Source organism: Camelus ferus, chromosome 23 (assembly GCF_009834535.1).
Source record: "Camelus ferus isolate YT-003-E chromosome 23, BCGSAC_Cfer_1.0, whole genome shotgun sequence".
Classification (NCBI taxonomy): domain Eukaryota; kingdom Metazoa; phylum Chordata; class Mammalia; order Artiodactyla; family Camelidae; genus Camelus; species Camelus ferus.
The window spans coordinates 32,225,609-32,239,289 of NC_045718.1; the positions used below are offsets into that span (position 1 = coordinate 32,225,609).

General features: G+C 37.4%; 1 protein-coding gene across 5 annotated transcripts in view; it reads right to left on the minus strand.

Moving 5' to 3' along the window:
* Nucleotides 1-13,681, minus strand: part of MIA3 (MIA SH3 domain ER export factor 3) — a 47,249-nt gene that overhangs the window by 9,750 nt on the left and 23,818 nt on the right. For 3 of the 5 annotated variants that reach the window (XM_032466637.1, XM_032466638.1, XM_032466639.1), the window contains exons 7-18: nucleotides 8,335-8,466; nucleotides 5,680-5,701; nucleotides 4,886-4,974; nucleotides 4,554-4,631; nucleotides 4,356-4,466; nucleotides 3,267-3,338; nucleotides 2,979-3,083; nucleotides 2,162-2,284; nucleotides 1,944-2,055; nucleotides 736-791; nucleotides 555-645; nucleotides 264-402 (exon numbers count right to left, since the gene is read on the minus strand). In XM_032466637.1, coding sequence (XP_032322528.1) covers nucleotides 264-402; nucleotides 555-645; nucleotides 736-791; nucleotides 1,944-2,055; nucleotides 2,162-2,284; nucleotides 2,979-3,083; nucleotides 3,267-3,338; nucleotides 4,356-4,466; nucleotides 4,554-4,631; nucleotides 4,886-4,974; nucleotides 5,680-5,701; nucleotides 8,335-8,466 — 1,130 coding nt within the window. Of the gene's footprint in view, nucleotides 1-263; nucleotides 403-554; nucleotides 646-735; nucleotides 792-1,943; nucleotides 2,056-2,161; nucleotides 2,285-2,978; nucleotides 3,084-3,266; nucleotides 3,339-4,355; nucleotides 4,467-4,553; nucleotides 4,632-4,885; nucleotides 4,975-5,679; nucleotides 5,702-8,334; nucleotides 8,467-9,378; nucleotides 9,658-13,681 lie in introns of those variants that run through there. The other 2 variants (XM_014562125.2, XM_032466640.1) reach the window with 2 other exon arrangements.

Here is a 13,681-nt window from a genome sequence, read left to right on the forward strand (position 1 = left end):
GAAGCACTTCTAGAGCAGCAACTGTTGGTACCAATGACTACTATCCCTCACATAAATTACAGGCAGCAATTTCTGACAACTGGTTAACATGGGAAAAAAATGCAAGTTATGCAAAACAAGGCAGAAAGGAAGAAAGACAAATCTATATTGATTACAGACGGAAAAAACTATAAACAATCTTTAAAAAAGACAAACGTGTCTACAGTAGTACAGACATTTAGTTAGACGGCTATACTGTTAACAATGAACCATGGAAATCCTACTTTTGCAGAGCCATCTCCTTCTGCTGATAGAGCTCATTCAGAATCTCCACTTTCTGCCGCAGGGTTTTGCACTCATCTTCCAGCTCGGCTTTGGCAGACTGCAGTGAATTGCGATCCTCTTCTAATTTCTTTATCTGGTCTGTAAGGGATAAAACACATGAGCTTCATGTGTGTGTGCACAAGAATCTGAGAACTTGTTGAGGGGGCAGGGCCAAGAGAGGTGAGAAACATGGAAACAGGAAAGCATTCTTTATCTTTCCAAAGGCAATTTCTTTTCAAGAAACTACCTACCTTCCAGGTTACACTTAGTGGACATCGAGGCTCTAAGCTTAAACTGTAAAAGTTTTAGATCCTCTTCAACTACCGATATTGCAGTTTGTGTCTAAAAATTGCAGAAGAGAGAAGTATTCTTAAAAGTGAGGCACAGTAAGAATTCACAGGCACTTACGGTACTCTATAAAAAGGATTATACCCGAGAAATGTCCATCATCTGCTTAATCTGATTTTTCACCTTCTCATTCCGGTCACCTAAAAAATGAAAGGATTTCATTGTTTCCTCGTCTCTTGCTATTCAACTATATTTTCTTAATTTCCCCCAAACTAAACAATTATCATGTTCAAAGATTCAAAGAAAAAACAAACTAACCAAAAGAACTGACTAAGCTACTTGGCTTTTAAGAGAATTGCAAATTTAGATGACAAAATGAATTCCCGGTTTGGACAATAAAAATGTCAACCATGCTTTTCTTGAGCACGATGGAATATGCGAGGTAAAGCTCTTTCTTCTCTCTCAGATCCTTTCTACCTGCTCCCAGTCAAGTATCACATCTAGAAAGATTCATTCTTCTGTGCTCCCCTTGAACGTGCAACCAGGTGTGGTTGAAAACACCCTATTTGTGAGCATTATCCAATTTAGGATGCAGTGTCTAGAAACATTTCCCTCCTCAGTAAACACTGTTCCCTTGAGCCTCCAGTCTCACTGCCTAGTTAGTTTATGGCTCCCACCACCTCAGTACTGTTAAAACTGGTGTGGCCCTCAAAACCAGAGCTGCACTGATGATGAGCATGAAGCTACGAAGTAAGTTTCTCCCACTGAATAGTGCCCCGTCCTCAGAGGCGTGAGACAGGGCTTCCGCTGCTCCGGCTCCAGTGCACACACCTCGCCCTCAATGGAACGGGAAAGCCACGTCAGGGCTCACTGCGTGCCCACTGCTATACCACAACCCAGCAGCCCACCTCTGCCCAATGCACACAGAAGTGTACAGTCGTCCCTCGGTATCCACAGGAGACTGGTTCCACGACTCCCTCCCCAACCCCCGTCTGCAGGAAACCAAAATCCAGATGCTCAAGTCCGTTACAGAGAATGGCAAAGCATCTGCATATAACCTACACACACCCTCCCACATACTTCATCTCCAGCTTACTTACAATACCTCATACAGTGCAAATGCTATGTAAGCAGTTGAACTTTCTGGACTTTTTTTCCCCATATATTTTTGATATATAACTGTTTGAATCCACAGACGTGAACCCATAGATTCGGACGGTCAACTGTACAAATCCAGTGATAGGTGTCTACAACTCTAACCCTTAAGAGGAAATTCAGTCAGCTAAAAGCAGTTGCAGTGTACAAAAAGACATGGCAAAAAAGAGGTCCAACCTCCCTGAAACCAATCTTACCTCCCACTTCTCCATTTGCTAATTCATCTGATTCATTTCCTCCTTTATTTTGACCCTCAGACTCAGATTCACAATCTAACCGATTCAACTGTGTAATGCAGTTACTCAAAGCCTAGAAAAGAAGCAAAAGGACATTAGAAAGAGCCTCTCAATTTGAATTAAGTAGATTTCACGAGAATTCATGAGACTTAAGCATGTATTCAAGAGAACGAACTCACGTTAATATTATCATCTTTGTGAGTAAGAGCTAATTCCAGATCTTTTTGTGACTTCTCAAATGATTTGATTTGTTCACTGAGCTCAGCATGTGATTTACTCCAGTCTTTGATTTCTTGTTGTAACTGAAAAGTTAAAACAGGTGAGTTTCCAAGTGTTACGTTTTGCACTAGAGACATTAGCATGCTTATGAGACAGAATGAGACAGGAAAGGAGAGCCATGTTCCTCTCTGGCCTGTCACTATGGGCTACGGCCTTGGTTAAGGGAAAGGGGAGAGGGGCTCCAGCCCTCAGCACTGCAGTGAGAACATAAGAGCTATCAAGGAAGTTGAGCCAGTGTATTGCCTCCATCAGAAAATTACAGCCACTTCAAATAATTCACTTCCAGTAGGAATAGAAGGGCACATCTCACTGCCTACCAAGTCCAGACTCCAGATCATGCAACCCTTACTTGGTCAGAGAAGCAGTAATTGTTCAAAAGAAGGTAATAAATACCTAATTCTTTTGTCAAGGAAGCAAATCCATTGCCCTCTTTAAGCTATTTAAGCTAATAACTGGTTGGTTCTGGACAAGGAAAAAAAAACTAAGAACACCCTGAGAACTACAAGGAATTGTACAGACGACCAGAAAATCCAGGGCAGATGGAGAATGTCTACATGCACACAATGTGGGAAGCACAGTTTAAATTGTGCCTTCTAAAAAGAGAATCCTGAAATACACACTTCATTTCCTTAAAAACAGATCTGAGAAAAGATATTCAAGCGGTAATGATATTTGGCTTTCTAGTGTACACAGTCTATGATGTTAACTTTCCTTTACCTGCTCTTTCTTCTTCTTAAGTCTAGCATTTTCTTCCTGAACCCGATGGCATTCAGACTTCACCTTCTCTTCACTAAGTTTAGCTTCATTAAGGGCAATCTGAACCTAATGCAAAACACTCCTATTAGTGCAGAAATATCAAAGAAAAACCCCAAATAGTTACACTTTCCCAATCAGACATCACATAGCTCTCATTTTTTGCATTTTCTAGCTCACATCAATGTTTTTGCTCCTCAACAAAACTAAGACGTCACATTTGTATCTTGCAGGAATGGTAGACATCTTTACCTCTGAAAATTCTGAGGCATTCATTGAAATAACATCCTTTAACTTCTCTATAGATTTCTTGTTTTCTGATATCTGCCATGGGGAAAAAGAACACAAAAATGTATTAAGATTTCAGGAGAAACACCGGGATATATGATAAACAAAAGGAACATTAAACAAAACACATCCCAGAGCCATCCCCCAGGTAATCAGGTAAAAGCAGATGATCTAGTTTTGGCCTAGAGAGAAGTCAAGAATTAACAACACAAGGAAAGAAAATAGTTTAAGGCACAAATATTTCATCCATCTCCAACTTCCCTAATTATGAGATAACGTGGTAACTGACCAAACAAAAAGCTCAAAGCAAATTAAAAAAAAAAATCAAGTAAACCAGTTCAAATCAATGATTCTTCCTAGTGGTAGAGAAAAAAATCTCCAAGATCACTTAAAAATTCTCTTGCTAGACTAAAAATGGTTGGACTTGAGGGAGAAGAGCCACATCTAACACATGGAATTCCAAAAATATATGAAGATATTCTGCCTTCTCAAGGAGATGGAGCATAACTCTTCACTCTTTAGCTATGGGTTGTGCATAGTAACTACCTTCCACGGAGTACAGTATGCAAAGGCTGCGAAAAGGGTAACTTTATATAAACCTGGCAAATACTACTTCAGCCAGGTGATCAAGCTTACCCAGGCGTGCAATACGGGGGAACCCTTTCTACCATCTTTGCAACTTTTGTGTAATTCGAAAACTCTTCTGGCATTTAAAGTTTTTTTTTTTAAAAGAGAATCATGCAAAATAAACCAAAACAAAGTACTAGACCAAAGGGGCAACTATTTCGTAGTTGCTCTACATGTTTCAGAGGGCAGGGCCAAGCAATGTGAAAATTACCCAGGGCTGAGAACAAAAATACTTCTGAGGCCCATAAAAATAGCTTGGGGTATCAGCATTTAAAATTTCCCCCAAATTCACAGAAGTAGGTCTGACTTCCTTGACTCCCAATATTACTCTAGTTACAGCATGAGAAAACGCAGAGTTCAACTCACCCAATCTACAAAATAGTCTGAAAGCCAAATGACAGCAATGCTTAACAGCAAAACTCTTACCAAGTCCTCATTCTTGGCATTCTGTTCTCTCTCAGATTCTAACATAGCACGCAGACTTTTAGCTGTGTCATCCAGAATTTCATTAGTCTCTTCAAGAGACTTGATTTTATCCTACAAAAAAAAGGTATTAATAAAAGTTACTCATTATTTTCCTTTTGTTTTTAAAATGTAATCTCAAAAAGAGAAGGGATTTTTCACCTTAAATTTAATTGCTTCATCAGAGAGAATCATGTTTTGTTTCTTGGTTTCTTGAGCATGTTTCTTTGATTCCTTGATCTATATAAAATAAAGCATTCAGAATTTAGAAATATAAATTAGAGTGCCATCAAAACTTATCTCCCAGTAGGAGATCCCTCAGAGGAGACAACAGTACTTGACATATATAACAATTGCTTCATACATGGGTGGCTTTTAGGAAATACTGAAATTTAAAAATACGGTTTAAAAATGCCGTAATAACTAAACTATAAGACAGGAGGAAATAATTCAAGCTGGAACTATAGGTGAAAAACTAAAAGAATAATTAATACCTTCTGTTCATAATTTGACAATTTTTGAACAAGTTCTGCATTTTCTTTCATGATATTCTTCACTTTCTCAGAAATCTGCTGTTCAGTGACTAAAAAGGGGGGAGAGGAAATTCATAAAATTATTTGGATCACTAAAAGCTGAATTACCCAATGTATCGGCACCATGAGGGAAATGCACTTAGCATAACTATTATGCCTTTAAAAAGCAATCTGTAATTAGTGGCAAAAAGGATATAAAATATTAAAATTTAAGAAAATATATAAGAACCTGTATGTAAATGAATTTCCAATTTAAATTCATTTCAAAGATAGGAAATACAATGAAATGCTTTAGCTTGGTATCTTTTCCCTTCATGGGCACCTTTCTTCTCAGAAAATACGATCACTTCAAATATATGTCACTTGTAAACAGAAACAAACAGAAAATTCAAGCTACTGACTTACATCCCTATTCCTTAAATTACCTAATTACATAAATTTTACTGTATTGAATAAAACATTAGCATAGGTGCCCTGTTCACAGGTAATAAATTACACTGATCAACATTCGAAGTCAATCTGCCCAAAACCAATCCTCTTCTCCCTGCTCCCACAATTTGTTCCACCTCATCTCCCATCTCATTTGCTAGCATCACCATCAATTCTAGCAAGCTAGGGTTAGTGAAATGTTCAGGAGTTAATAAGTCAATCAGACATCAGAAGTCACTGCATCCACTTTTAGGTTACCAAAAACTCGCATCAAACACCAATGCCAAGGGAATAGTACAAATAACAAAGCAAGCCTAAGTATTTACCTTGATATGATCTATCCTTTACCTACAAGAGAGAAAAATAAAATTAAATTTGATGTCAAGACACCTTATTAATAGAAATATTATAGTTCTTAGCACAGCGGTCAAATCATAACCAAATGAGAATTTAATAATGGTTTGGTTCAGCATAAGGATCCACAGGATTAAAGAATAAGAAAAGGCCTAAAAGCATTTCAAGTTTAATTGGTAGTGATACTTCATTAATAGTTTCTGACAGATAAAAGCACTAAGGTAAATATCTTATTTTTGCAACTAAAGACACATTCATGTATCTTAAATGAGCACCAATCTTATTAAAAGGGCATTTAACTTTCATAACGGAAAGGGATTATAACATATTTGAAAGTTGTTAAGAGAATAGATCTTAAAAGTTCTCATCACAAAAGAAAAAAAATCTTGTAACTATGTACTGGTGATGGATGTTAACTAGATTTACTGTGACAATCATTTTGCAATACATACACACACACACACACACAGATATCAAATCATTATGTTGTACAGCTGAAATTAATGTTACTCGTCAATTATACCTCAATTTAAAAAAAGAAAACACATATTTTATATTAATAATCTTATTAATAATATTCTAATAGTCCATTTACCTGAAATCATTTATTTGACAACCCCAAATAGCCAGAATGAGAACTAGAAACAATGATAATTGAAAAGGACTCTGAGGAAACATAATCAAAGGCATAATCATTGTACTAACGTATGCCTCTTTCATCAGAAAACGTCTCAGAAACCCTATTTCAAAGTTGGCTATTGGGTGAATTTAGAAACCTAATCAACTAAGTCATCTGATTTTTCCCAAACTCCTAAAAATAGTGGTCATAAATCTAAAAGGGAAAAGAAGACTGCTAAAGGAAATACACAAGCAACAAGAGAAACAACAGCTAACATCTAAATCATCTCCTAAAAACAGCACTAATAACAGGATAATAAAATCTAAGCAGTACTCAGTTTTTTTAAAAAGTGTTACTAAATGTCTCTGTAATCCAGAACTTATTTCCCTTGTCAAATGTCATAAATGGTAATGAGATACTCAGACCAGTCCACAAATTATTCAGACATCCCAGTATTATTACAGTATCTAACACCATTTTAAATGATGCTGTTACAGAAACATACTTTCAGACTTCCAACACAGAAAGAAATGACAATTCCTCTAGTGCCTCAGCCTTGCTAATCAGAGAGTAAGCTTCTTTTACCCTCCTTTCACCCAAATCAACAGGCAAGAGAAATCAGGAAGAAGCAAGGAGGAGGCAATGAGAGTAGGGACCAAGGTCCCAAATGTTGTGGCTGTGGGAAAGCAGTTAGAACGTAAAGCCTACATAACCTTGTAAAAATCTAACTGTGTCAGGGATTTTGAGATGGGAGAAATAAGAGCGGGAAATGGAAAGGTTTTCACTTTTTCCCCTTCTGTTCACCCTTCTATTTTTTTTTTTCCTTGTATCTGAAGAAAAGCCTCATGAGGTTATAGGAGTCTTCACAAGAATCCAGGCGAAAGATCCTTCTTTTTAAGTGATGTTACAATCACTTGTTTAAGGAGAGAAAGCTTATTAATGATACATCTGATAAAGTTAAAAATCAGAATATTCAATTTAAAAAAGGTATGTATCCAATGATTCTGGCCACTTTAACTGTTAAGCTTCAACAGAAGCTGAAAGCTTTTCATCTGCAAAGCTCATTTACACGGAATAATTTTCTTCCCCCAATTGTTAACTATGAAGTGCAATCCTCAGTATGTTTATGTATGAGAATCCATACATACATAAGCATGAAAGACAACTTATGCACAGTAAAAGACTCTAAAGAATAAAAATTTTGATAGTGTGTCTTTGGACACTACGTAATCTGAATTTCCAAATAAAAGGAAATTTTCTGAACACAATAGTACATGATCAAATTAGAAAATCTGTGAAACACACACACACATACATATATATATATATGTGTGTTTATATGCATATATTAAAAAAAAGACTGAAAAATTACCTCTCGAGAAGTACTTTTACCATTTTGTTGTCTTTCCCGGCAGCATTTCTCCTATATGTGTATATACATTTATATAATACACAATTTATCTACAAAGTCTTGGTTTCCACTTTTCTCCACTTAATACTAAATTGTGAGCATTTTCTGTGCCCCAATGTCTTTGGAATACATGAATTTTAAGAGCTGCCTCATATCCCATTACGTGGATGTACAATAATTTAACAATTCCCTACTGTGGATCATTTAGGTTTTCCCAGATTTTCCCTCTAGTAAACACTTCCATTTTTAACACCCTATACAATAATCTTTAACGCATGATTGGTTATTTCTTTAGGATAGATTAGTAGACATGGTATTATATTATATAAAAGGAAATGAATGTTTTTAAGACTTCTGATTTAGAAACTGAAATTTTCCCGTCGAGATTATACACGTCTCGTTCACCTAAGTCTTTACCAACAAAGATTACACAGAATTATTTTACAATGATAGCTTGGATTATAAGCTTTAATTTGTGTTCACGTTAGCAACTAAAAAAGAAACAAAAGGGCCAGCGATCATAAAATGTTTCTGTATTTTTTTTAAATATTTCTGTATTTATGAATCTAAAGGTATAAGTTAATTTAATTTACTCACAACAAGGACAGTTCTCCAGAAGAAAATGGCAAATGAAACAATTCCTAAGAAGGCAGTGATAAGTACAGGCTTCCACGGCAGTCCATAAAAATCAGGCCCAGGCTGAACATCATCAGGCAACGTAGCAACTAGCTGAAATAGAGATATCAGAAATAGTGGGAAACCTGAAAGAAATCTACAACAAAGCCTTAGTCACAAAGAATCATACACACAAACCTAAATCAATCTCCATTAGATAACTATCCCCTCAAAGTTCTTCAACAGTTTCCACTGCTTCAATAAACAGAGGATACTAGCAGCTTCATAGCTCTTGTTTGGCTTGGAGTGTTTTTAAACATTATGAATCTCAATGCCTTTAAGCTGAGCATGTATTTTCATTTTGCAGTAAGTAGGTCTTACCACATCATGTTCATACACATCTAGAATCCCTCTGGATCATATTTTTCTTAGTTGATTTTTATGAGTTAGCACATTACATAAAACAAAAAAACTGAAACATTTTATATATAAGTTTTTTGGCTCCAAATGTGATAATGGACAACACAATCAGCTTTTCCTCTAAGATCTGAAATTTTAATTGTTTTCTACTTAAAGACAAACACTGAGAAAGTTCAAACAGTTCCCGGCAACTTGTCTAGACAGACTTCTCTGAATTTAACTGTCTTCTATAAACTCAATGCTTTCATTGTACATGTTTTCTCTAAGACAGTGCATCAAACACCTGCCTGTTTCTACGCAGTTTTCACTGCCCCAGCCGCCAACAGCGCCGAGTCAAGTGAAAAGGACTCGCAGGGACGTGACGCTCACTTGGTTTGACCGTGACTATCAAAAAGTAACACAGTGCCTGGCACATCGTAAGTACTCAAAAAATGAACACACGACAAAATCTTCTCAGATACACTCCCACTATCTCCTTAAAACAGCACCAAAACGTCCTGCCCGCCTGACGCGCTCTATTTCTCCGTCGCCCCGTCAGTAGGGAACACCCACTCCGCTCAGAACTCGTCTACCCTCCTCCCAGAGCTGGGGGTGGGGGAACGTCACCTCCAGGAGCTTGGCTATAAGGGCCGCGTAGAGCACCGACAGGGGTCCCAGAAGCTCCGGGTCCCCCGGGGAAGGGGTGACACAAGGCACAGTGGCAGGCACTGAGTCCATCGCGAGGGGCCACCGGAGCAGAGGCGACGCTTCCCCGTGGGATGGCACCGGACCCCTTCTCTGTCAACGTTTCCTCTTTCGGAAGGGACCCGGCGGCTCAGGGGGCGGAAACTGAGACTGAACTTCGCCTTCCCCCGCCGCTGGCACTTTCGCCCTACGCAGCCTGTGAAACACGTCATCAGACGCGGCCGCCGGGCGGAAGTACACGTGCCTACAAGCGCCTGGGCTGCGGTGGGCGGGGCCTCAGCGGAAAAAACCAACAGCCGAGCGGGGCGGGGGCGAGACCTGCGCGGAAGAAACCAAGTAACGGGAGGCCGAGATGAAAGGGTTCACCAGCGGCAGGAGCTGGGAAAGTGGGATTCGAAGGCCCGGGAGCTTCGAGAATGGGCGGGGGCGGGGGGAAAGCCGGCCACTCAAAGCTTTCCAGAGCTGGACCCTTTTGTCACCACGTGCTGAGACACCTGGCACCTGCCCTAAATGCCCAGAAGAGAGGAGAAGCCGCTCCCGCAGAAGGACCACCCTTCGCCTCGGCCACAGTCTCCACGTTCCCTCCCGGGCCTCTCCAGCGCCCCCGCTTACTTTCTCCCTTCCTGGCGTCCAGACGTCCACACTGTCCTACATTCTTGCTGATGCCCCTTTAAAAAGTCTAATTCTAGGGCATCTAGCATTACCACACCTATGCCAAAAGAATCAGTTCTGGGTCCTGCATTTTATGGTTATGACTTGTGGGAAAGAACAAGAAATAACCTGGAAATCACTTCAAAAGTTGAGGAAACTGGGCCGTTTAGCCTGGGGAAAAAAAACAAAGTTTGCAGGTCTTTAAAGGTATGTCTACAAGTTGAATATAAAGTCAATTCAGAAGAACAGTCAAGCAGGGAAAGCCTGAAAAAGAGCAACTGGGTAGGGGGCGCGGAGGGAGGTTAAGGCTCTGTAATTCACAGTATGGTACTCACCCAAGAATACAGACCAGGGAACGTAATAGAAAATCTAGAAATAGACCCAACTGCTTTGGCAATTTAAGGTACAGTAAAAGTCAGCTCGAGGAAAAACTGACTTTTAAATAGGTGGTGTTGGCTTAACTAGATAACCAAATGGAAAATGATAAAAATTGGACCTTTTTTCACTGTTCACAAGGATGAATTCCAAATGGATTAGACACCTGAATGTAAAAAAAGAACGAACAAGTACTAGAAAAAATACGGCTGAATTTCCTGATGTCTTATGAGTAAGCAAAACCTTCATAATTCTCTCAAAATCCAAAAAGATTTGTAAACTTGATTACTGAGAAATAAAGAAACTTGTCCAGCATCCACAAAAATACAAAATAAGCAAAACGTGATAATGAAAACCCGAGGAAAAAAATATTTGTAATGTATTACAGATGGTTAATATTCCTAAAATTTAAAGAACTTTACAGATAGAGAAGAAAATGGCCAGCAAACCTACAGAAAAATGGGTTGAAAAAAAAGGGACAGTTCTTCCAAAAAAACAGGGAGAGTTCCGGTTTTTTCAGCGTAAGCCACCCGTCCTCTTTGCTTGGCCCTGCAAATAAACCTTTCTCTGCTCAAAAAAAAAAAAAAAAAAAAAAGATAGTCCTCAGGAAGAGAAGTAGAGAAGAAATAGCTCATAAATACAGGGAAAGATGCTCTGTCTCATTCATAATAAAAGAATTAAACCTATACTGAGATACCATTTCTCACATTGGCAAGATCCAAACATTTGACAACATAACTCTCCTAGTGAAAGAATGCAGAGGAGACGGGTACTCTCATATGTTGCTGATCATTATACAAAATGATACAACTCTTATGAACGGGAGTTTGGCAACACCTCCCAAAATTACCTGTGTAATTACTACTGATCCAACAATGCCACTTCTAAAGATCTATCTCAAAGATACTAAAAATATAACAACAAATGTTGGAAAGATATATACACAAAACCATGTTATTCCAGTGCTATTTATAGTAATAAAAGACTAGAAATAACCAAACTGTCCATCGATGGAAGAGCTGTTGAGTACACTAAAATGTACAACTGACCACCTAACAACATGGAGGTTAGGGGTACAAATCCTCTGCACAGTCAAAAATCCCTGTATAATTTATAGTCCATAGGCCCTCCTTATCCGAGGTTCCTCAGTATCCTCCTTCCACATATGAGGATTCAACCAACTGTGGAGTGTGTAGTACTGTAGTATACGTTAAGTGAGGAAAAATCCACATATAATTAGGGATCCAAGCTATTCAAACTCATACTGTTTAACAGTCAACTGTACTATGAAATGGGGAAAAAAGAAATCAAATTAATTCTATATACTGCTAGGGTATGATTTCCAGAATACATACATATATATATATATATATATATATATCTATGTGTGTGTATATATATATATATATGTGTGTGTGTGTGTGTATATATATATATGTATTTAAAGTGGGTGGAGAAAAGTATAGATATTTTTATCTAAGAAAATAAGGACAGATGAAATTTTTTTTACAGTTTTGAGGTGAAACTGACATGCAATAAACCACACATATTTAAAGTGAACATTCTGGTAAGTTTTGACAGATGAATACATCTGTGAAACCATCATCCCACTCAAGATAATGAACATATCTTTCACCTTGAAAAGTTTCCTGATTGCTTTGGTAATCCTACCTTCCACCACTTGTCACCTCTTCCTGCCCCAGGCAGAATTTCTGTCATAATGGATTTGCATTTCGTAAAAGCTTTAACGTATATGGAATAATTCATTATGTATTCTATTTTCTCTGGCTTCTCTCACTCAGTATAACTTGAGATTCATCCATGTTGCTGCATGCATCAATAGATCATTAATTTTTATTACTCAGCAGCATTTCATTATATGGATATACCACAATTTACTTACTTATTCCTCTGCTGATGGGCATTTGGGTTGTTTCCAGTTTTTGACTTTACAAATTAAGTTGCTATGAACATTGATATACAAGGCCTTCTATGGATGTATAATTTATTTTCTTTGGGATAAATGTTAGCAGAGGGATGGCTGGATCATTTAACAAGTGTATGTTTATCTTTTTAAGAAACTGACAAATTGTTTTCTAAGGTGGTTATACTTTTACATCCTCACCAACGGTGTGTATTTCCAGTTCCCCTACATCTTCTCCAACACTTGGTCTTTGTAATTTTAGTCATTCTATTAAATGTATTAAGTGTGTAGTGGTTTAAATTTGCATTTTCCTCATAATTAATAATGTTGAGCTTTCTATAAATGTACTTATTTGCTATCCACATATCTTCTTTGGTAAACTGTTACTTCAAAGGGCTATTTGTTCTCTTATTAATGAGTTTTGAGAGTTCTTTATGTATTTGGGATATAAGTCCTTTATCAGATATATACTTTGCAATGATTCCCTCCTAGTCTGTGGCTTGATAATGGTTAAGTTTAAGCCTAGAATCTATTTTTTCTTCCCTATTTGTCCCATTTGTTCTCTGTTCCCTTTTCCCCCTTACTCTGCCTTCTTTTGGATCAAGTCTTTTTAATGATTCTAATTTATCTCTTTTGTTGGCTTATTAGCTATACCTCCTTGTTTTATTATTTTAGTGGTTGCTTTAGAGTTTATACTATACGTCTTTAACTTATTAATGATACAATACTACTTCATGTATTGTGCCATTATACTATATATTATCATATATTTTATTTTTACATATTTTCTAAACCTCATAGTACACTGATAATATTTTTCTTTAAACAGTAAATTCACTTTTAAAGATATTTAAATAATGAGATAATGGTTTTATATATTTACCCATATGGCTATCATTTCTGGTACTCTTCACTCTTTTGTGTAGCTCCATTATTTCCATCTGTTGTCATCTTCCTTATGCTTAAAGATCTTCCTTTAACATTTCTTAAGGTGTAGGTATGCTGGTGAATTCTTTCAGCTCTTTCATGTTGGAAAAAAACTCATTTATTCTTTGTTTTTGAAAAATATTTTGGGGGGTATATTGTAGATCAATGGTATTTTTCTTCAAATATATTAAAAGATATTATTCTACTGTATTCTTCCATGCCTTGTTTCCAACAAGAAAGCAGATGTCAACCTTATCTTAGTTCCTAAAATGTCTCTTTTCTCTGGCTGCTCTTAAGATTGCTCTTTATCACTTATTTTGATTTGATATGCCTTGGTGTAGTTTCATT